At 39.0% G+C, this 25,482-nt stretch overlaps 1 protein-coding gene across 4 annotated transcripts in view; it reads left to right on the plus strand.

Annotated features, from left to right (window-relative positions):
* DMXL2 (Dmx like 2) overlaps positions 1-25,482 on the plus strand; it is a 166,703-nt gene that overhangs the window by 97,396 nt on the left and 43,825 nt on the right. For all 4 annotated transcript variants that reach the window (XM_008143148.3, XM_008143149.3, XM_054716227.1 and 1 more), the window contains 6 exons: positions 120-209; positions 2,516-2,633; positions 11,526-11,645; positions 15,520-15,747; positions 17,918-19,594; positions 22,279-22,389. In XM_008143148.3, the coding sequence (XP_008141370.1) occupies positions 120-209; positions 2,516-2,633; positions 11,526-11,645; positions 15,520-15,747; positions 17,918-19,594; positions 22,279-22,389 (2,344 nt within the window). The remainder of the gene's footprint in view (positions 1-119; positions 210-2,515; positions 2,634-11,525; positions 11,646-15,519; positions 15,748-17,917; positions 19,595-22,278; positions 22,390-25,482) is intronic.

A 25,482-nucleotide genomic window follows, 5' to 3' on the forward strand; every position in this document is an offset into this window, starting at 1 on the left:
TTTGAATGTTTGAATTGTCATTGTCAATCACTTAAGTTAGAGGGGCCTTTAATGTCTGGGATGCTATGTCATATTGAGATAGATTCATAAATTATTGATTTTGTGCTTTTTATTTACAGAAACTTATTGGAGAAGTGTTTAATATTGTGAGCCAACAATCTACTGCTCGACCTGGCTGCATTATTGAACTCGATGCAATAACCAATCAAGTAAAAACATGCTTGTGAATTGGTGATATTAATATACTTTATCCCAGTGTTTCATATGCCATATAATATATTTCATTCTCAAAATAATTCTCTTGTTTAACACTAAATACAGCCAACTTCTCTTGATTCTTATAGTGGAAAACCTAATGATTTAGGAATTATTTTCCTCCACTTGAATTGTATCTATAGCCATATTTTCTTGTTTAAAAAGATCATTTGATGTAATTGGGGAAGCCATGAGGGAAAATATAGTACAGCTGCATAGATGCTTGGTTTGCGGTTTCTCTTACATTATTACTCATTTCAACTCAGTAGAGGGTGACTTCATCTTTAGAGTGTTTGTCTTCTTAGGCTAAACCTTAGGTATTTCTATGAGGTCCATTAAAATGCAGATGAAAATAGAATAAAAATATACATCTTTCTAATCGTAGGTCTTTTATGCAGCCAGTGTTCTTCCCCAGCTATTAGTGAGGAAATGAGAACCTTCTCCCTTAGGGAGTTTGTGAATTCACTCTAGCTCTCAGGATATTTGTTTCTTCAGGATCATATTTATGGACTAAAAGATAGAACTAATATATTCATTCTAAATACAAAAAAAAGATTAGTTTGGTGAAGAAGTTACCGATATTTTCAAACAAGGAAATGAAGAAAGAGCCCACTATACTTAGAAACAGCTATAGAGTTATGTCATTATTTTTCCATGGTGCCTTTCATGATTTTTTTTTTTTAAACATAATAATTTTCACCAATGTAGAGAAATTACCACATCAGTTCTTGGCAAGAGAACTCTGGATGCCAGACTTGAATTACTAATGCCTCCTAGAAAATCCTTAACTTTTCTATCCATGCTTTTCTTACACATTCACCCTGTGATTTCCTTCTTCTGTTCCACAGGGATATAATAGAAGAGTGGATTGGCTTCATTCCCATAGATATCTTAACTTTTAATGGCGTGGGTATGAAATTCACCCCCCCCACTTTAGCCCGTTCTTTACTCTTTACTATAGTATATTAATATAGTGTATTACATATTGTGAATTGCTAATATTCACTAGCTTTTTACTTCATATTTGCTCATAGTTTTTCCCCTCCTAGTTGTGCCTATTTTTTTTTAAGATACTTTATTGATTTTTTTTAAGAGTGAGAGGAAGGGAGAGGGAGGGAGAGGGAGGGAGAGAAACATCGATGTGAGAACAAGACATTGATTGGCTGCTTCCTGCATGCCGCCCACTGGGGATTGAGCCTGAAACCCGGGCATGTGCCCTGACCAGCTGGCAACCTTTTGGTGCATGGGATGATGCCCAATCAACTGAGCCACACTGGCCACTGCGTGGCTATGTTTAATACAAGAGTTGATAAACAGTAAGCACTGATAAATGGCAGGCTTTTTATAAATGATAAAGTTTCAAACTTGTTCTAGGTTTGTGCCCAGTGTGTTGTACGATTTCTGTATCTGTGAAGACAGCACCCTCACCTTTTATTTCACTTATTCTTTCTCTCTGGCGAGGGACCTTCTATACTATGACTGTGAAAAAAAATTTTTTTTTTCATATTTCTACCTTGAAATCTGTGGAGCAACTATCTAATTGTCCTGACACACTTCCATACTAGGCTTTTGTTTGGTTTTAGCCTTTCCTTGAATTTCTGTTCATTTTTATGATTCTAAGTTGCCATTTGTGATTGTCTTTACTCTTCTCTGGCCCAAAAACATGATTATGTAGCATAGCAGCTGACAGTGATGCTTCAGCCGTCCTCCTAGAAATCCTAGTTACGTATTAAGTACATTGCTCCAGAGGTGTGTCATCCTCACTGAATGTTTCAGGATTCCTCATAATTCCCACCAGACAGATTTATTGGGAGTACCCTGTACTTAGAGAACCTTTCTGGTTTTTGTTTTCTTGAAGTGGAATTAGGAAAAGCAAAGGAGTCCTATGCTAATGTGCCTTACATAATGAGCTTTATCTTTTCCAGCCAGGCATGAGGCCTGATACTTTTGAGCTCAGAGTGGTATAGATCACTTAACTACGTTTTGTTTTTTTGAATTCTTTTTTGAGAAGCAAATCTGTTGATTTGTTTTCATTAGAGCTCCTCATTTCTGCTATTGACTATAGCATCTTTGAAAGTACTTTTCTCTGTCCAGATAGTTTTAATGACTTTTTTTCCCTGTAGCTTTTTCTCTCTCCAGTTAATCAATAGATAAAGAAATCATGGGAGAGATTTATTTCTTCTACATTAGTGTTCTTGGGGCAGTGGTGTGTGGGAGATAAAGAATTTCAAAAATTAAAAACTTTTTTTCGTATTTATAGTGTGGTGCAAATACACAATTGCTTCATGTGTTTCAAGAAGATTTCATTATAGGATATAAACCACATAAGGAAGATTTGGAGAAAAAGGAAACAGAAGTATTTTTTCAACCATCACAAGGTACTTTTTAAAAAGTCATGAATTTACTTACCTTAACCTTAAATAAAGAGGCCTCCAAAAAGTTTTTCAAGTATAGATCTTTATAACACAAGTAATCACTCTCATAATTTTAAGCAAATATACCAGTTCTATCAGAATTGCTTATTTGTAGATTTAGAAGGTATGTGGCTGAAATTACATTTTGAAAGACAGTTTCATTGGCAACATAGACTTCTGTCAAGAAATGTTATTTATGGAATACTACTCAGCCATAAGAAAGAAGGAAATTTTACCGTTTGTAGCAGCATGGATGGACCTGGCGAGTATTATGCTAAATGAAATAAGCCAGTCAGAGAAAGACAAGTACCATATGATTTCACTCATATGTGGAATCTAATGAACAAAATAAACTAACAAACAATATAGAAACAGACTCATAGATAGAGAACAGACTGACAGCTGTCAAAAGGGTAGGGGGGTGTTGCAGGGCTAGGTGTAAAAGATGAAGGGATTAACAACACGCACACAGACTCATGGACACAGACAGCAGTGGTGATTGTCAATGGAAAGTGGAATGGGGAAGGAAAAGGCATGGGGGGATAAATGGTGATGGAAGGAGACTTGTGGTAGTGAATACACAGTACAACATACAGATGATGTATTGTAGAATTGAACACCTGAAACCTATATAATTTTATTAACCAATGTTACCCCAATAAATTAAATAAAAAGTAAAAAAAAAAGTTATTTATGAAATCTAGTTTAATTATTTTTAAAATTAATTTTTAATTGTTTAACTCTACAATTAAGTTGTTCTGAATGGTAGTAAGTTTCCTGTGGCATCTTAAGCAAACCAATTAATTAGTATAAGTTCAAAAAATAATAATAAATTGCTACAAACTTATTGAATATAGAGTGTAAGATACTATGTTGTATGGTATGCTAGAAACCTCAGGTATGCTGTGAATTAAAGGTACTGTCTTACAGTTTTCTCTTGAAGTATAACATTTCCTTTTTCTTTTTATGAAATTAGCTTTTCATAAGAACTATCAAGAACAAACCATATGATGTTTAGTTTGTTTACTTATTTATTTAAATATATTTTTATTGATTTCAGAGAGGAAGGGAGAGGTAGAGAGATAGAAACATCAGTGATGGAGAGAACCATCAATCAGCCGCCCTCTGCAAAGCCCCTATAGGGGACCCAACTCACAACCTGGTCATGTGCCCTTGACCGGAATTGAACCTGGGACCCTTTAATCCGCAGGCTGATGCTCTATCCACTGAGCCAAACTGGCTAGGGCAAATTATTTATTTTTTAAAATATATTTTTATTGGTTTTAGGGAGGGAAAGAGAGAGATAGAAACATCAATGATGAGAGAAAAATCATTGATTGGCTGCTTCCTGTATGCCCCACACTGGGGATCGAGCCTGCAACCCAGGCATGTGCCCTGACTGGGAATCAACCGTGACCTCCTGGTTCATAAGTCAATGCTTAACCTCTGAGCCATGCCAGCCAGGCTATATAATAATTAGTTTAAACTTGAGCTTAAAATGTTCCCTTTAGAAGATATAACTTTGTAATTATAAACCTGCCATGTTCCATTTGAACACAGAACAAATTGAATAGAACGTTCTACTTGAAAGTAGGAAAGACATATTCTAGTTTAATAATTCATTTTATTTGATAAATACTTTTTTAGTTTACAGAATTTCCAGATACTTTTTCTGATTTGGTTATGGATTGTAAGTATCTAGATGGACATATTTAATTTTCTTGTAAAGCTTTTGTCACAGAATTATGTATAGACATTTAAGGAAAGTATTTATAATAAACTAGTGGCCCAGTGCACAAATTTGTGCACATTGAAAGGTAATTAATTAGAAGAAATATTTTAATACCACTATTCACCCTTTCTTTATAATAGCAGTGTCAACCAAATTTACAATAAAAAATGACAGATTGAAACACACACATGCGATTGGCGCCTGTGAGAGCTTTATATGTATCATGCATGCACGAGTCAACTTAGCCTTTTATATATATAAACTTGCTTAATTAGACCTGCTTTCTAATTTAGATAAACTTTTTCCAGCCCAGTGAAGCACCCCAACTTCTCTTTCAGGTAATTGTCAGCAACACAGCAGTAAATATCAACATGAAGCAGATTATTATTGTAGATTAGTAGCCCATTTGCAGGAAGAATCCTGCAAGCGGCCACTGCAGCGCTGTTGCGGCCGCTAAGCCTGCACCCTCGGGCCGCTGCCACCCGCCCTGCTCCGCCCCACCCCGCCCAGGCTTTCCCTCTGGCAGCCACCTTGCTTTCCGCTTTTCCTCCCTCTTCCTTCTAAGTTGTCTTCAGTCTTCACTCCTCCCTCCCTCAGCATATGCAAATTAACCACCATCTTCGTTGGGTAATTTGCATACTCACCCTGATTGGCTGGTGGGCGTGGCTTTGGCTGGTGGGCGTGGCTTGGGCGTAGCGAAGGTGCGGTCAATTTGCATATTACTATTTTATTAGGTAGGATTCATACAGATAATTTTCTTTCATTTTGTGGAAAATCAGAATGAGTTCTTCTATGAGGTTTATCTCAATTATCTTTTCATCCCTCAGACTAGTAATTTTTTTCCTCTCGTGTATCTTTCTTCATATACCAGAACTTTTCTTCTTTATAACTTATGCCATTGTCATGTTCAGTTTTTGTTTTTTAACATCATTATAGAACTAGTGGCCCGGTGCACAGAATTCGTGCACTGAGGGTGGCGGGTGGGAGGGGGAGGGTGTCCCTCAGCCCAGCCTGCACCCTCTTCAATATGGGACCCCTTGGGGGATGTTTGACTGCTGGTTTAGGCCCAATCCCATCGGCAGTTGGACATCCCTCTCGCAATCCGGGACCGCTGGCTCTTAATTGCTCACCTGCCTGCCTGCCTGATTGCCCCTAACCACTCTGCCTGCCAGCCTTCTCACCCCCAACTGCCCCCCCTTGCTGGCCTGATTGCCCCCAACTGCCTCCCCGCCAGCCTGATCACCCCCAACTGCCCCCCCTACGAGCATGCTTGCCCCAAACTACCCCTCCTGCTGGCCTGATTACACCCAACTGCCCCCCACTGCTGACCTACTTGTCCCCAATTGCCCCCCCCCACCAGCCTGCTTGCCCCCAACTGGCCTCCCCTGCCAACCTTGGCCCCAACTGCCCCCCCCTTTTGGCCTGCTCACCCCCACCTGCCCCTGACTGCTGGCCTGATCACCCCCAATTGCCCCCTCTGCTGGCCTGATTGCCCCCAACTGCCCCCCCCATTTTGGCCTGCTCACCCCCACCTGCCCCTGACTACTGGCCTGATCACCCCCAACTACCCTCCTCTCCTGGCCTGATCGCCCCTAACCACCTCTGCCTTGGCCCTGCCACTATGGTTTTGTCTGGGCAGCAGCCATGGAGCCAGCTGGGGCGACCAAGGAAGCCAAGCCTCCCGCCCACTCTCCAGCCGGCTTGGCTTCCACCCGCTCTGGTCAGCTCCATGGCTCAGGCCAGCGCCACCATCTTTGTTGCATCAATTTGCATATTCCCTTATTGGCTGTGGGCGCCGTCATCTTTATCACGAAGTGACAGTTAATTTGCATATTACTCTTATTAGATAGGATAACTACTACTTTATAGATTTAAAATTTGCTTTTTCTTAGCATTTATCTTGCTATTTCTAACAGTAAACACATACTAATCTAGAACACAATGCTTATATAAAGTTGGTATTTTTATTTATGGTATTTTTAATTGAAAGACTTACATTTTAAAATATATTTTATTTTCACTATTTTTATTTCTTTGTCAATACAAAATCAGGCCAAAAGATATTTCTAATTTCTTTCTCGATTTTGCTTTGATTTTTATGCAGAGTTTCTCCGATATTCCTTCTGATTTTATAGCTATTTTCTTAAAAGACTTGCTATGAATAAAATGATGTGTAATCTACACTAATAAAAGAGAAACATGCAAATTGACTGCACCTTCGCTACGCCCACAGCCAATCAGAGTGAACAAGATGGCGGTTAATTTGCATATGCGGGTGCTGAGCAGCCTGGGTCCCATAAACATCCTCCGGACCCAAGCCGCTCAGAGCCTGTAGGCCCTCGCTTAGGTCCTGGGTGGCAGGGGTCCCAGAACGCCCCCTGGGTCCCGTAAACATCCTCCGGACCCAGGCCGCTCCAAGACTATAGGCCCGCGCTTAGACCCTGAGCGGCAGGGGTCCCAGAATGCCCCCTGGCCACTCGGAGCCTAAGGGTGCATGCGCCAAGCGGCCTGGGTCCCGCAAACATCCTCAGGACCCAGGCCAGTCCAAGCCTGTAGGCCCGCGCTTAGGTCCTGAGCGGCAGGGGTCCTAGAATGCCCCCTGGCCACTTCAAGCTTATAGATGCAGGCGCCAAGGGGCTGGGGGCGGGGCGGGAACATCCCGTGTCACCATAGTGCCCCCAGCCTCTTGGGAATGCTCCAGCACCAAGAGGCAGTTTGGGTCCACGCCCCCAGCCTGGCACCCACGATGGGGAGCTGGCTGCTGGCCTCTGGGGTGTGTGGAAACCCCGGCGGCCACTGCTGCGTGCGGCCCAGGGGTCCCTGCATGCCCCCCAGCCTGGCGCCCATGGTCAGGACTCATGCAGGAGGCACCCAATCAAAGTGTCCCTCTCACATTGATGTTTCTCTCTGTCTCTCCCTCTCTCTTCCACTCTCTCTAAAAATCAATGGGAACATATCCTCAGGTGAGGATTAAAAAAAGAAAAAAAAGAAATGCATATTCTATGAAAGATACATCTTGAAAATGCCTAAAGAAAGTTGTCATTTTTCCTTGGTGAAGGGACTGGAGTCTTTGTTGATGAAAACACCTTGGTGACTGTGGTGACTGGCAGTGGATGCAGGAGCGGGGTGATGGGGCTGGTGCCTTCCCCTCATCAGCCCGGTTGCCTCCCACAAAGGGAGGCCAGACTGCGGCTTAGTCCTGCTCCCCATGGGGATCGGGCCTAAGCCATCAGTAGGACATCCCCTGAGGGCTCCCAGTATGTGAGAGGGGGCAGGTTGGGCTGAGGGACCCCCCAACCCCAGTGCACGAATTTCATGCACCAAGCCCTTAGTTATGTATAAAATTACAGTAATTACTCTTATTTTTAAAAATGCCACTTATAGGCAAAAATGGAATGCATAGTTGAGTTAATCTCCCTATACTTAGATTAAAGATTTTAAGATTTTGTCACACTTACTTTACCCTATTTTCCTTTTGTTCTGAAATACTTTAAAGAAAATCCAGCCATCATGTTGTTTTTACTCCTCTGTACATGTGTGCTATTAGCACACTATAAAACAACAAAATTCCTCAGAATTATCTAATAACTAGTCCATATTGACTTCATTTAATAGTTTCAAATATGTTGGGGATTTTTGTTTTTAATTTTTTGGATCCATATACAAACAAAGTTCACACTTTGTGTTTCATTGTTAATTAAGAGTGCTTTAATCTTGAGTGATCACCTGTTAACTCTTTGCACTCGCTTGCTTTTTTCATCGAGCTGCTACCGATGCTAACCATGTTGAGTCACACTCGACATCAGAGTGCAAAAGGTTAATGCTCTCATTATGCCACTGAGTTGTTTTAGAGAAAGTTATTTTATAGAAATTTCTCTGACTAGTAACTTGTGATGTCATTTAAACTTTTTCTTAAAAAGTGCAAATTAGCTCTATAGACTTGATTAGATACAAATTGTCAACTTCTTAGGCAATGCTGTGTATTTCATCTGTATTACACCAGAAATAACATGTTAGAATGTCTCATTTTTAGTGATGCTAAGTTAAGAGTCAGATGCTTCAGATACTGGCTTCAATGTAAAGATTGCCAGCAATACTTTTATATCATGGTTTCTTCCATTGATAATGTTGCTTTTGAATCAATTATTTCATGAAGAATTACAAATTTATGATTTTCTAATTCTGTAGGTTCTCATTTATTAGCTGGAATGTGTTTTTAAAGAAAAACTTGCCCTTATGAACTGGAGCTATATAGGCTACTTTGGAATAGATTTATTTTTAGGAAAGGTAGGGTAAGTGCTTAGTTCTTTCCCATTGACCGTCTCAGAGGAAGTAGTGTGTGCCCAAGTTACCACCAGGAGTTACTGAAGAATTTGTTGTTGGTGTTTGGCTTTCTTTTTATTTTTAATATCATATGAACCTATTAAGAAAACACACACATCCCTTTATTGAAGGATAATATCCTATATAATAAAAGGCTAATATGCAAATTGTCCCCTTGGGAGTTTGACTGCTCACTATGATGTGCGCTGACCACCAGGGGGCAGCATGGAATGAAGGAAGGCCCCAGCCAGCAGCTGGGGGAAGGAAGGCCCCGATCAGCCCTAATCACCGGCCAGGCCTAGGGACCCAACCATGCACAGAATTTCATGCACCGGGGCCTCTAGTATATACAGAAAAGCACTCACATTACTCATGGATATTTATGTTCTTAGTCTATTTCAGTCAATTTGCAGTCATTATTCTTTTTATTGCACACATTATCTGATATTAAGCTAGTGAGGAGCCCTTCAAGTTGGTCCTCTGAGTCCTTTTGACACAACCTCATGCGTCTTGGTAGTTGACTTTCTTTCTGGCACAGCTAGATGTTCCAGGTTCATCTTGTCACTGTCCTTTACAAGAATGGAGTCATTGCTCCAAACTGTTTCTTTTAATGGGGAATGGACTTTAGAGACCACAGTCTGGGCTCAGGCACTGCCCATTCCCCCTGAGTTGTCATGGATTTTTATTTTTTAAGGAAAGTGTTTGTTGTCCTGTGTATAGATCTCATTTCTTTTCTTTTTTTTTTTTTAGATCTCATTTCTATATATGAAGAGTACAATTTACATTTATGAAGAATAGGGAAAATTATACCCCTAAATAATGTCTTTTCATAAAAAATACATAAAATTTCTAAAAAGTCTCTTCTGTATCACTATCAGGACCCCTCCCCCCATGCCTTTTAAAAAAATGCTCTTTTCATATAGGAAATATAAGATAAATGCTTTTTTTAAAGTTAAAGGTAAATTCTTAATATATATATTTTTAATTTAAATTCTTTATTGTTTAAAGTATTACATATGTCTCCTTTCCCTCCCCATTGACCTCTCCCCAGCTGTCTCCACCCCCCCCCCCAGCATATGCCCTCCCCCCCCTACTGTCTGTGTCCATTGATTATGCTCATATGCATGCATATAAGTCGTTTGGTGATCTCTTACTCCACCCTCCACCCCGCCTTCCCTCTGAGATTGGACGGTATGTTCGATGCTTCTTTGTCTCAGGATCTATTTTTGTTCATCAGTTTATGTTGTTTATTATATTACACAGATGAATGAGATCATGTGATATTTATCTTTCTCTTACTGGCTTATTTCACTTAGCATAATGCTCTCCAGGTCCATCCATGCTGTTGCAAATAGTAAGAGTTCCTTATTTTTTTACAACAGCATAGTTTTCCATTGTGTAGATGTACTACAGTTTTGTAATCTACTCATCAGCTGATGGGCACTTAGGCTGTACCCAAATCTTAGCTATTGTAAATTGTGCTGCTATGAACATAGGGGTGCATATATTCTTTCTGATTGGTGTTTCTGATTTCTTGGAATATATTCCTAAAAGTGGGATTACTGGGTCAAATGGGAGTTCCATTTTTAGTTTTTTGAGGAAACGCCATACTGTTCTCCACAGTGGCTGCACCAGTTTGCATTCCCACCAGCAGTGCATGAGGGTTCCTTTTTCTCTGCATCCTCGCCAGCACTTGTTTGTTGATTTGTTGATGATAACCATTCTGACCAGTGTGAGATGGTACCGCATTGTTGTTTTGATTTGCATCTCTTGGATGATTAGTGACTTTGAGCATGTTTTCATATGTCTCTTGGCCTCTGTATGTCCTCTTCTGAAGAGTGTCTATTTAGGTCCTTTGCCCATTTTTTGATTGGATTTTTTATCTTCCTTTTGTTAAGTTGTATGAGTTTTTATAAATTTTGGATATTAAACCCTTATTGGATAAAACATTGGCAAAAATGTTCTCCCATGCAGTGGCCTCTCTTGTTGTTTTGTTGATTTTTTTTTTTTTTTTGCTGTGCCTAGCTTTTTATTTTGATGTAGTCCCATTTGTTTATTTTCTCCTTAGTTTCCATTGTCCTAGGAGCTGTATCGGTAAAGACATTGCTACAATATATATCTTATATTTTGCTGCCTATGGATTCTTCTAAGATTTTTATGGTTTCCTGTCGTAACATTTAAGTCCTTTATCCATTTTGAGTTTATTTTTGTGTATGGTGTAAGTTGGTGGTCTAGTTTCATTTTTTTGCATGTATCTGCCCAATTTTCCCAATACCAGATAAATGCTTATTTCATTTTTTTTTTAATTGACAATTTTTCAAATAAGGAGTTAGTGCCGCAGATAATTTGAGGGTTGTCCAGTGAGACTGGCTTTGGCTCTTGAACTCTCCCTCCCTCTCTTCCTGCCTTTCTCTTCCTTTCTCTCCTCCTTCCATTTCTTCTTATTCTTTTCCTGTGTGCCCTCTCTTTCTCTTTAGGTATTTTTATGAATTAATGTTTTTTAAAAAGTATATAGTCGATTTTTAAAAATAAATGGTATTCATTTTTATTGTCTAATGCTCATATTGTCCCATCTTTGACTAGTAGGTGTCCCTTCATGTTGGCTTTTGTGTACTGTTGACGTAGTCTCATTAGTCTTTGTTAACTATCTAACTTTTGGTACAAAAATTATACCCCTAAATAATTATACTTCCTTCTCCCTCCAAACTTCTATGTATATAAGAGATGTTTTAAAAAAGTGTCTTTTCTTTTTACCCTGTAGAGACATATTAACTTAAATATCCTTTTCCTTTGAACAACAGGGTACCGCCCACCACCCTTTTCAGAAAAGTTCTTTCTAGTGGTCATTGAAAAGGACAACAATAATTACTCTATTCTCCATATGTGGCACCTTCATCTTAAATCTGTACAGCCATGCTTAGGTAAGTAGTTATATTATAATTTTTATGTAGAGATGATATGAAATTTTATTTTATTGAACATGCTTTAGATTACTTAATTCTTTAAAATGGAAATCGAATGAACTGTAAATTGAGTTGGTGAATCGAAGTATATATGTGCCAGACTTTTCATTTCATCATAAATTATTAATGAAACCAGTGATCTAAAAACATTATGGATACATTAGACATTTAAAAAAAAACCCAAAAGCTTGACTGACTTATTTTTCCCATCAATACTTAATGTTTATTATGACTATGTCTCTATAAGCCAGTTTTCTATATAATTAATGTTGTACTTTTCTGTTGATTAATACATAATGCCTTCTGATACAGTGTACATTAGCTTAGTATCAGTAAGAGAAGTAGATTTGCTATTTAGAAAAATATGGTGGAGCATCTGAACCGTAGCTCATAAGTAGCACTATTTTGGTAGCACACTAGGAGATGCACCATTGATAAAAAATTATTTCAGCCATGCTTTTGCTATGTACATTTATAGTAATTTTTTAGCAAAATAGAAAATCTATAGTATGAAGCAGAGGAATTGAGCAGAGATCTTTCTTTTTAAAACAAACTTACTTCCTGAGAGAGAATTTTTAAAATGAAGAACTGTAAGATAGCCATATCAAACTGAATCTCCTTTAAACTACTTAACTCAAATATTTGAGTTATTAAAAGATTTTATTCTTTCTTATCCTATCTAATAAAAGAAATACATGCAAATTGACTGTACCTCTGCTACTCCCACAAGCCACGCCCACCAGCCAATCAGGAGTGAGTATGCAAATTATCCCAACAAATATGGTGGCGGCCACAGAGCTGGAGCAAGCAGGAGGCTTGGGTTGCCTCCAGCGATGGAGGAAGCCAAGCTTCCCGCCCACCCTGGCCGGCCCTGGCCTCTGCTCAAGGCTACAACGTTTCAATTATAGAAGATAAATAAATCCCAGATACCAGGGCCTCTGCTTGGGTCGCTGGGGGGCGTGGCCAGCTTGCAAACTACCACAGGCCCCTCGCCCAGGTTACCCTGTGCCCCAAGGGAACCCCCACCCTGTTCCGGGACACCCTTCAGGGCAAACCAGCCATCCCCCACCCGTGCACCAGGCCTCTACCCTATCTAATAATCCTATCTAATAAAATAGTAATATGCAAATTGACCATCACTCCAACACACAAGATGGCTGCCCCATGTGGACACAAGATGACCACCACAAGATGGCCAGCAGGGGAGGGCAGTTGGGAGGGACCAGGCCTGCAAGGGAGGGCAGTTGTGGGCGATCAGGCCAGCAGGGGAGGGCAGTTGGGGGCAATTAAGCCTGCAGGGGAGGGCAGTTAGAGGTGACCAGGCCGGCAGAGGAGGGAAGTTGGGGGCGACCGGGCCTGCAGGGAAGGGCAGTTGGGGGGGACCCAGGCCTGCAGGGGAGAGCAGTTGGGGGTCACCAGGCCTGCAGGGGAGGGCAGTGAGGGGCAATCAGGATGGCAGGGGAGCAGTTAGGCATCAATCAGGCTGGCAGGGGAGTGGTTAGGGGTGATCAGGCTGGCAGGCAGAAGCAGTTAGGGGCAATCAGGAAGGCAGGCAGGCGAGCAATTGGGAGCCAGCAGTCCTGGATTGTGAGAGGGATGTCCGACTGCCTGTTTAGGTCGGTAGGGTTGGGCCTAAACAGGCAGTCGGACATCCCTCGAGGGGTCCCAGATTGGAGAGAGTGCAGGCTGGGCTGAGGGACACACACCCCCGTGCACGAATTTCATGCACCGGGCCTCTAGTAATTATATAATTAACTGATTTTATACACATTAAATATTTATTACAGTGAACTAGTTGTAAATATACATATGTGTGTGTGTGTATATATATATATATTTTTTTCTTTCTCTTTGTAATCTAGATTATCACATAATTATGTAAGTAGCAGTTCTAACTGGGCCATGAACTGGCATTAGAAAAGCCAAATGATTTGATAGAATCTTTTACCTGTGGCTAGTAAAGTCTAATCTTCTTGAGCTAGCAGGAATCCAAAATTTATTTCAAAGCCTTCGGAGTTTTAATACTTGGCATTACATGTTGTTAAGAGTAGAGGAATCTATAACCACCTCATTAGGAAGAGAAGTCTTAACTCACTAGAGAATATAGTATTTTATAGAGTTGGGCACAGAGCCAGGAGTGATTCTAAAGAGATTAATAGAGGTGGTAACAGATCCCTGTGGTAGGACAGGAATCACGTGATACCTTCTGTTCTCATTGCTTATGAGCGAAGTGTCCCACTGCTGTTCTGCAAAGGCCAGGTCTCATGTAGAGTTGCTTGTTTACCCTGTTTGTGACAATAGCATGTGATCACAAACAGTAAGATTGCAGTAGAATCTAATAAATAATATGTTCTTTTCCACTCTGACAGAAAGCACTTGTCTTTCAGTTCTAATATTCGCATCTGCTTTAGCGTAGTGTATGTTGCCATTCACAGCTATTACTTGAGTTTATCAGTGTGTTGAAAATCCTGGCAGAGTTTGAAATGGTAGGCTTACATTTAGATGTGGAAGGAACATGTTGAGTAACTTCTAGGTGTCAAGTACTGAGATAGGTGCATTAAACATGAGATAGGTACTATCCCATTTTACCAATGGAATAATATTAAATAACTTGACTAAGTCCCACATGTCACAAAAACTGTTTTCAAATCAGGTTTCTGGGTCTAAAGCCTTTGAATCTTATTTTCTTTCTTAGCATGATATGTATGAAAACTGCCCATTTTATAGGAAGGGAAGTGGGCAGTTTCCCTTTTTGCAGATGAGAAAATAGCCAGAGGCGGTGGAGTGTGTTACCTAAGGAAACACATCTAGTTATTGATGGAGCTGCTGGATAACTGGATAAGTTTGTAGTCTTATTCCATTTTACAAAAATGGTTTTCATATTTCTTCTTGAGTGGTCTGCCATTATAAAATAGAATGACATATTTGACTTCCACCAACAGGGATTGATTATCTCTGGGTGTTCTGGTGCTTCTTTAGATGTACAAAGCAGTAAGACATCATCCTTGCCATTGATGAATTCAAAGTCTAATGGTGGGGGGATGTAGACACAGAACCAAATAAACATAATGCAAAATACCCCTAACATGTAGCAGAGCACAGGTAACTGAGTTTGCTTAGAGATTTACACTTCACTCCAATATGAAAGATCGAAACTCTTTAGAAGAAGATCAAGGTCAGTGTGCCTTACAAAGCCAGTCAATTTATACTATCTTAAATTTGATTGGAACTTTTATTTTATTGTATTTGTTCTTGAAATCATTATTTTGTTTCAGCATGTAATATTTAAGAGGTTGGTATTTTAGTATCTTCTTTGCCACAGCTAATTATATGACCTTAGGAAAATCATTAAGTTCTCCAAGTTTAAATTTCTTTATCTATTAAGTGAGGCGGAACCTTATTATTTCTCAAAGTTTGATTCATGACTCATATGTTTCAGCAATACCTGGGTTTATTAATGCAGATTTCTGGGATCTACCCCAAAATAACTGTATCAGTGCCTCTATGGTTAGGCCCAGGAAACTTGATGTTAACAAGTTCTTCAAGCTTTTTGTATGTTTTAAAGGTTGAGAACATTGGACTAGATAGCTTTTACAAGTTGTGATTATTTCCTGACAGTCTCCCTGAGATGGAGATGCTAAGCAAAAGTAAAAGGGTAAAAAAAAGTTTGTTTGCTTGTTTCTAAATTATCAAGGTAACTGAGCAAAGTCTGAAAAATACTCTTGTTTAAGTACTTTTAAGAAACCATGTTTCTTAAATAACAAAATTTATTCAACTACATTTGTATAGTGATGATAGTAATATAGTTCACAATTTTGTAATTTATTTAAAGCTAAAGCTTCAGAAGGTGTTTCATCGGAGAGTCTACTTTCAGTCCCTGGACAGAAGAATGTAGACTCTTCTCCAGAAGCCTCACCCAGTATGAGCCCCATGCCACATTCTTCATCAATTGCCAATCTTCAAACTGCCAGTAAACTTATTCTGAGTTCTAGACTGGTATACAGCCAACCTCTTGATCTCCCAGAAGGAGTTGAAGTAATAAGAGCAACCCCTTCAGCAGGTAAGTTAACTTTAAGACCAGGCAGTTGTAGCTCAGAGCGATCTTCAATGGCTAAAAATGCCTGAACTCTTCTGAAATGTGCTATGTTGACATTGAAATAAAGATTTATTTTCTAGTAATTGTATATCTGTTTAAAAACATTCTTTATAAGTAATAATCTGTGATAAATGTAATCAGCTTGACAGATAATGGTATAAATATTTTAAAGTGAGGTTTCTTGCCTGCCCTATGATTTCCTGTAAATAGGAATATTGTGATAGCAAAATTGAAAAGAATAAAGATATTCATTTGCACACCATTAAATCTTATTTTTTAAAATTAAGATTTTTTTATCCACATCATGCTAATCATGTCTCACTTTTATTAAGTACATTGAACTAGAGTTGGCAGATATTGGTGGCGAAAAAATGTAGGCTATACAACTATAGTTTGGCTAGCCTAGAATGATACTGACTTTAACACGGTGGATAAGATAGCTTGGAGGGCAGGATTGGAAGACAAATTTAAAATGATCTGCCACATGTGGAATTGTAATGGAAGAGTTCCTAGAATAGTATTTTTGGGGAACTGAAATTAGAGGCTCAAGACTACTCAGTTACTGGTGAACGATTTTGAGATGAGGGTTCTCTTATTCATCCCTAAGATAGGATTGAATTCAGAGTTGGAAACATCACATTAAGAGTTTACTCTGGGCTTTTGTGGCAAGCGCAGATCTAGACGAATTTTTTAATCTTTAAAAATATTTGATAAATTTGGGATACATTTAAGTTTGTTGGCATTGATAATAAATAATATTTTTCTGGAGCTTTATAAAATACTTTCAGATATGTTATTTGACAGTAAAACTCCGAAAGAAGTAGTAACATGATTCCTATTATTTAGATGGAACAGGCTCAGATGTTTAAGTAGTTTTTCCACTGTTACAAAGGTATCAGTGGACTGGAACTTGAATATAGGTCTTCTGACTCCAATCTTAATTGCTATTACACCTACCTGTACTATTATATCTACACTATTGTATCGCTACTAGAGGTCTGGTGCATGGATTCATGCACGGGTGGGGTCCCTCAGGCTGGCCTTCACCCTCTTGCAATCCGGAACCCCTTGGGGGGATGTTGGACTGCCAGTTTCGGCCTGATCCCTGTGGGCTGGCCAAAACTGGCAGTCTGATATCCTTCTCCTCCCTCCCCCCAGGGATGTAGCAGTGCCGAAGTGGCAGGTGGCCGGGGAGGAGCCCCAGCCGGGGCTGGGCACAGCTCCACTGCTGCTCATCCTGGCCCTGCTGTGCCTGCTGCTTCCACCACTCCCCTCGGTAGCCCTACCGCAGAGGCAGGAGAGGCTCCCACCACCGCAGCAGCACTCACCAGCCATGAGCCCGGCTTCTGGCTAGGCTGTGCTCCCACGGTGGGAGCTCACTGACCACCAGGGGGCAGCTCCTGCTTTGAGCACCTGCCCCCTGGTGGTCAGTGCATGTCATAGTGACCAGTCATTTGGTCATTCAGTCTTAACGGTTGCTTAGGCTTTTATATATATATAGATTATATTTCAACTGTAGGTTGATAGATGGGCAGTGTTAGACTTTGGCAGCCAGAAATAAATATGAGGGTCTGGTTTAGTGTTAAGAGAACATGAATTAAATCTGGTAAAAAGATTGAGAATTAGCGGTCTGTTTAGCTGTCTGAAAACATTTTGATGGTAGGAACAGGTCCAGGGTCTAGATAATTTCTGGGCAGGTTAGGGACATTTGAAGGGCAAATTATAAAGATTACTTAAGCACCTATGATGAAAGTGAAAAAAGATAAGAGAATGAAAGTCCAGTGAGGCAGGTTGTGGCAAAAGCATATAAAATTACAGCAGATAACAGATTTATTTATTAAAGATTGAACTGAATTTTTAATAAAATATTTGCCTCCTTTAAGCTTAATGACCTAAAAGCAAATTAAGTGATTATTATTGCATATTTTGATTTTACCAATAAGCTGTTCAATACTTTAATAGATACCTTTGGCCAATGAACATTTAGTGTCAGACTCTAGTTATGGGGTGGGGAACTGCAGAGTTATTTTCAAGAAGTCATAGAGACTTTGGATTGATCACATTCCAGAATTTGATTATGAGCATATTATTTTGTTGTTCTATTATTATGACTATATACTTTTTCTTTTTTAAGGCCATCTGAGTTCTTCGTCAATTTATCCAGTGTGCCTTGCACCTTACTTAGTGGTTACAGCTTGTTCTGACAACCAAGTACGCTTCTGGAAATGTAGTATGGAAACCAATGTACAATGTAAAAGTGATGAGAAGGAAACCTACCACTGGAGGAGATGGCCCTTGATGAATGATGAAGGAGAAGATAATAGCAGTACAGTGAGCATTGTGGGAAGACCAGTTGCTGTTAGTTGTTCATACACAGGTCGCCTTGCAGTGGCTTACAAACAACCTATCCAACACAATGGTTTTGTTTCCAAAGAATTTTCCATGCATGTTTGCATATTTGAATGTGAATCTACGGGAGGATCAGAATGGGTTTTAGAACAAACAATTCATCTTGATGACTTGGTCAAGGTTGGGAGTGTAATTGATTCAAGAATCAGTGTTGACAGTAATCTGTTTGTATACAGCAAATCAGACGCCCTTTTGAACAAGGATAGATACCTTATTCCAAATATCAAGCATTTAGTACATTTGGATTGGGTCTCAAAAGAAGATGGCTCCCACATTCTCACTGTGGGGGTTGGTGCTAATATCTTCATGTATGGGCGGCTTTCAGGAATTGTGACTGAACAAACCAACTGTAAGGATGGAGTAGCTGTCATTACTTTACCACTAGGTGGTAGTATCAAGCAAGGAGTTAGGTCAAGATGGGTTCTTCTTAGATCTATAGACTTAGTGTCTTCTGTTGATGGTACACCTTCACTGCCTGTGTCTCTCTCTTGGGTAAGAGATGGAATATTGGTGGTAGGGATGGATTGTGAAATGCAGGTATATGCACAGTGGAAGCATGCTGTCAAATTCGGAGACACTGAAGCTGATAGTCCTGATGCAGAAGAGACCGCAATACAAGATCATTCTGCCTTAAAATCTAACATGTTGTCAAGAAAAAGTATTGCTGAAGGAGCTGCTGTTACTGATGATGTTTTTTGTTCACCAACTGTAGTGCAAGATGGTGGCCTATTTGAAGCTGCACATGTACTCTCCCCTACTCTCCCACAATATCATCCAACTCAACTATTAGAATTGATGGATTTAGGGAAAGTTCGCAGGGCTAAAGCTATTCTCTCTCATTTAGTAAAATGTATTGCTGGTGAAGTTGCAATAGTTAGAGATGCTGATGCTGGAGAAGGAACTAAGCGACATTTTTCTCGAACCATTAGTGTAAGTGGCAGTACAGCAAAGGATACGGTCACCATAGGAAAAGATGGTACTCGAGATTATACTGAGATCGATTCTATTCCTCCACTACCATTATATGCACTGCTTGCTGCAGATCAAGATACAACCTACAGAATTTCAGAAGAAAGTACAAAAATACCACAGAGCTATGAAGATCATACCAAAAGTCATCCAGAGGATCAGTATTCACAGCTGTTCCAAATACAGGATCTAATAATAGATGATATTGATTTAGAGCCAGAAAAGAGAGAAAACAAATCAAAAGTAATAAATCTTTCTCAATATGGACCAGCTTATTTTGGCCAAGAACATGCTAGGGTACTTTCAAGTCATCTTATGCACTCAAGTCTGCCAGGTCTTACCCGTTTAGAGCAGATGTTCCTTGTAGCTTTGGCTGATACAGTGGCTACCACCAGTACTGAGCTTGATGAAAACAGAGATAAGAGTTACTCAGGTAAATATTCTTACTAAAAATTTATAAAGTTATCATTAATAGAACTATTTGTGTTATCTAAGTAGTGACTCACATATTAAATTGTAGTCTTTCTTTTAACCTTGCAGGGAAAAGACCTCTTTAATAGACAGTTACTGTTACATAACATGATTAGTTGTGAAAGAAGACAATTGGGATAGGCCATGACTTATGGTTATGACTTCATGGGTTCATGATATCTATGTGCATTCCTACATGAGTTTGACACTGAAACCTTTGTGTGATTTTGGATATAGTCTTTGGCCTTTTCAGATTGATTTCTATTATTTGTTTGTTTATTTATTTACCTATTTTTAGTCATAATAATAATTTGTTAATTTTACTATTGAGCTATGAGGCTTATAGGCACTGGCTCAACTTGTTCATTTTACCATTTCTAGGTATAAATAACTTTTACAGTTACCTACTTTTCTCCACAAGTTTTTTCATAAGGAGGTTTTTACATATTTTAATATAATGTGTGTCTTGCTTAATTCATTCTGTAACCAGAAGAGTTTTGGCTGCCTCTTGAAACTAGATTCCATTCTCTTTTATGCAGATAGTTGAAGGTAATGGTTTTGATTGTAAATGATAGCATTAGCAAAGCACACCAAAAATGGTCGATCATTTATTCAGTAAATATTGTGGAGGAGTGCACAATTACTATGTGCCAGGCATTTTATGTACTTTATCATATTTATTTATCATAATAATCTTCTAATATGTAGCTATTACTATATTTAATTTTATAGATGAAGACACTGATCCTTAGGGAAATTAAATGACTTATCTAAGATCCCACAGGTAGTAAGTGACAGAACTGGGGTTCGTATGTGTTTCGTTGCCTTCAAGTCTGTGCTCTTAACTATTTCACAAGATTTCTAAATTTGAGGAAAAAAGACTATCCCTCAGAGCCATCGGATTATATATATTTGTAGAGGTTTATACCTTTATAATATATCCCAAAGTTTTCCACTATGTAGATTAAAATAACTAGAGACCTTTGACAGTTTTGCCTTGTGACCTATTTTCCGACCATGCTAATTTAGAAAATCCTAATCATTATGAATTTGTGTACAACAGAGCAACATTCTTCCCATAATAGCCTTAAGCCTTTATATTATCTTAAATATATATTAGAATTTTTACTCTGGGACATTAAGAAAGTAGGCATGCCACAATCCAAGAAAAGTAGTTTAAACTTCCTGATTCAAAACTATATCATTGGCAATATAAAATGGCTCATCCTGGTCACAGTGAACTTAAGGTAGAGAAGGCAGGAATTAATATCTCCATTTCACAGGTGGGACACTGAAGCTCAGAGATTAAATAAGTTGCACATCTCAGTCAATGGATCCTAAGTAAATGAACTCTTCCATTTGTTCAGATGAGACAACTTAGAGGCGTTCTTGACTTTGCTTTCTCTCACACCCTATATCCATTCCACTGGCAAGTGCTATCAGTTCCTCTGCTCAGCACACACCAGTGGCTGCCTACCTCACTTTAGAATAAAAGGCAGATCCTTACAGTGGTCTACAAGGCCCTCTGTGGTCTGTGCTTACTTCGGCTCTCCTACATTGGCCTCCTTGCTGTCCCACAGACACACTAAGCACATTGCTGTCTCACGGTCTTTGCACATATTGTTTCCTTTGAGTAGAATCCTCTTCTTTCAGATTTATGTGTGTTTTCATTCCCTTACCTCCTCAGATTTCTGCTGAAATGTCATCTTACTGGTGTTCTTTCCTGGTCAGGCTATATAAAATAGAATTAACTCCAATATTCCCATTTTCTCAGTCCTGCTTTATTTCTCTCCCTAGCATTAATTTCTGCTAGACACATTATTTGTTTATTATTTCTGTCTCCTAAAATATAAGCCCCATGAGAATCAGCACTTTGCCTTATTCAGTGCCAAATCTCTAGTACCTAAACCATTTTTTGCATGTAGTAGATGATTAATTTGTTGAGTAAATAAATGAATGGATGAATGAATATAGCTAGCTAATAGGAAGTAGAGCGGGAACTTGAACTTCGACAATTCAAAACATTTTCTTTTCTTTTAGAAAATGTTATTTGATTCAACACTCTGAAGTACTTCCTAAGTAGCAGTCACTGTGCTGTTAATACTTCCGCATTGCATTTTTCCAATTGTCATTATTGTTTTGATTAAACTTACTACACTTGCATACCTTTGTTCAACTTTTAACAAAAGTAAATTTCTGGAATTAAGGTTATGGTTCAACTTTGACTTTGTAACAATATCCTGGGGAATCAAAAAAAATTTTTTTAAAGATTTAAAAATTGATTTTTAGAGAGAGAAAAAGAGAGAAACATCAGTGTGAAAGTGAAACAAGGATCGGCTGCCTCCTGCAAGCCCCCCTATTGGGGATAGATCTTGCAACCGAGGCATGTGGTCTGATGGGGAATCGAATCAGCAACCTTTCAGTGCACAGGACAATGCCCAACCAACTGAGCCATACCGGCCAGGGCTGTAAAGATATTTTTTATAAAGATATCAAAGTATTCATGAAGGGATACACTCAAAATTATCATATATTTTGTGTGAATTATCACTAACTAAATTTATTGTTTATTTTCTAACTTTTGATTGGTTTGTGACCTGTTGCATTCCTTTTTTTTCTTAAATATATTTTCTGTTTACTTTATAGGAAGAGACACATTAGATGAGTGTGGTTTGAGATACCTATTAGCTATGCGCTTGCACACATGCCTTTTGACATCACTGCCTCCTTTATACCGAGGACAGCTTCTTCATCAAGGTATTTAACTACTTGTTTGAACCTTTGCACAACTTTTATTCAGTATAGAAGTGGTTGGTGTATTCATACTTCTGTATAAGCATCAGGTAAATCATATGCAAACCTAGACTTAATATCTTCCTGTCACATAGTATCCACTTACCATTTTTCTGTGTATCTTTCATCTCTATTCATGATTTTTGTTCACATATTTCAGTTTCTTAGACTTTACTCAATAAAGGGTGTAGTAGCTTAGCAGTAAACCTGACATTGTAACCCAATGTGGTTCTGAATTTCTTTGACACCTGTTGTATTTTCTTTAAAAATTCTGTAAATTTTGCCCTACATGTTATTATGTATGTTTATTTTAATATAAGCATTATGTTCTAAGTCAGTGGTTGGCAAACGCATTAGTCAACAGAGCCAAATATCAATAGTACAACGATTGAAATTTGAGAGCCAAATTTTTTAAACTTAAACTATATAGGTAGGTACATTGTTATTAACTTAATTAGGGTACTCCTAAGCTGGCCTTTGCTAAAAACTCAAGGGGTCAAAGAGCCGCATGTGGCTCCCGAGCCGCAGTGTACCGACCACTGTTCTAAGTTATTTACTCACAAGTAAAGCTGATATTTCAGGAATATCTCCATATAGTAATCCAGCATACCTCCAGCATACTGCCCCACATGCTACTAGGAGACCCAGGATTTGAATCATTTTTCTTATAGATTAAAAAATTGAGACTAGAGTTCAAAGTGACCTGCCCAAAATATAGGGATATTCATTAATGGAATTGGAATTAATTATTATTTACTCATGTTAGTTTTCTAATGGTGGAATTACTGAATCACAGGGCTTAAAAATTCTTAATTCTTGTTAAGTATTGCCATAGTCTAAAAGACTGCTAATTTACCTTCCTGAAAGCAATGTTTGATGATGCCAAACATAACCCAGTGCCAATACTTGATTATTATTTTAAACAATCTATGCCTTTCAGATAGGTTTTGAAAAATGTCTTGATGTTCTTTTAAATTTTAGTTTAAAATGGTAATCAAATGGTACTGACTCACTTAATGGCAATTGTGTGCATTGGCTAGGGAGATTTAAAATACCTTAAATTTCTAAAACTTAGTCAAATTCCATTTTTCCTTTAATACAGTTAAAACTGGAGATGAGAAGGGACTGGTGTTGTAGGTGATGGTCCTGGGAACAGTTTTCAGGGAAAAAGAGAAATGGCCAGTATTTCAATAAAAAAGTTAAGAGGAACAGAGATAAACTGCAAGGAATAGCCTGCCATTGCTAGGCAAATAAAAATGAGTGCCCGTGTCCTGGCCAGGTAGCTCAATCGGTTAGAGTGTCGTCCTCATATGCCAAAGTTGCACGTTTGACCTCCTGGTCAGGGCACATATAAGAGATAACCAATTAAAAAAAAACCCACAAAACTGCCTGTTGGTGCCTCTGTTCTTTCTTTTTAATACCTTTTTTCACCTCTAATAGTTAGGTTTCCAAATACATTCACTGCTTTTAATCTTGCTCTCTGAGTTTAATTCCCTCAACATGCCTCTGCATTTTCAAAAATTTCATTACTCAAATTTCATTTAAGGGTATAGAATATAACATATTGTGTATTCTTTTATATTAGACATTTTATATCAGTAAAGTATGCTTTTGCATTGCTATCTAATAGCAATTTCTAAAGCAAAGTGTCAGTTATTTGATGTAGTAATTATCTCTTAAATCAGATGAAGATTTAAATGGTGAGAAAATTAATCTGCCTTTTAGGTTCTGAAAAATTGCAAATTGATGTTATTTAATTTTGTCCATTCCCCCCCTCCCCCCCCCCAAATTTATAGTGGCAGTCAAGGCTTACTGCATTGATTTTGTGATATAATTTCAAAACAGTTGTATATAAATACTAGCAATGGAAATTTTAAAAGACAAGATTATTATTCAAAACTAGAGGCCCTATGCACGAAGATTCGTGCAAGAATGGGCCTTCCTTCCCCTGGCTGTCGGCACCACCTTTGCTCTAGCCGGAGTCGCCTTTTTGCTCTGGCTTGGAGCCGCCTTTTCGCCTTCCTATGCTGCCCAGAGGCCCGGAGCGGCTGGGGTCATAGCGATGACACAAGTATCCCACCCCACCCCCAGCTGCTTGGTGCCTGCATATGCAAATTAACCTGCCATCTTTGTTGGGTTAATTTGCATACTCATTCCTGATGGGGGTCGCAAAGGTACGATCAATTTGCATCTTACTCTTTTATTAGTGTAGATAGTCATATTAACCCTTTGCATTCGCTTGCTTTTTTCTCGATTCCTGCTACTGATGCTAACCCTGTCGAGTCACACTCGACATCTGAGTGCAAAAGGTTAAGCCCTAGCCAGTTTGGCACTGTGTATAGAGCATCGGCCTGCAGGCTGAAGGGTCCCAGGTTCGATTCTGGCCAAGGGTACATGCCTGGGTTGTGGGCTTGATTCCCAGTAGGGGGCATGCGGGAGGCAGCTGATCAATGATTCTCATCATTGATGTTTTCATCTCCATCTCTCTCTCTCTCTCTCTCTCTCTCTCTCTCTCTCTCTCTCTCTCTCTCTCTCCCTCTCTCCCTTCCTCTCTGAAATCAATAATATATATTAAAAAAAGATAGATAAAATGGTCATATTAGTTTTTTCCTTTTATACTTTCTAAAGGAATTATTTTAAAGCAGTAATTATTAGAAAAGCTTTAAGCTACATGTAAGATTTATATAGTACATAGTTGTTAATGAAAAAACTTATATGTAGTAATTTTGATGGCCTTATAGCATTGAGAGGCCTGTGTTGTAATGTTACTATCATTGACCCTGGATATTTCTGTTTACAAAATGGGTTCACATAGATGGCTACTTTGGCCCATCTGGCTTCTTTCCTAGGCTTCTCAGGGTTCTTCCCAGCATTCTCACTACCTGTTAACCAAGTAGGGTCCACTCTCCTCATGTTTCCACTTTACCTGCTCTAAGTGGAGTAGTAAAGTGTTATTAGTAGTTAAACTGTTGATAAACTCATTTGTACTTCCAAGTCTGATGGTGTCACTAAACCCATTTTGTTACCTAGATCCCTGTCAGCCTTTTACCAGGGCAA

The sequence above is a fragment of the Eptesicus fuscus genome, chromosome 5 (genome assembly GCF_027574615.1).
Source record: "Eptesicus fuscus isolate TK198812 chromosome 5, DD_ASM_mEF_20220401, whole genome shotgun sequence".
Classification (NCBI taxonomy): Eukaryota; Metazoa; Chordata; class Mammalia; order Chiroptera; family Vespertilionidae; genus Eptesicus; species Eptesicus fuscus.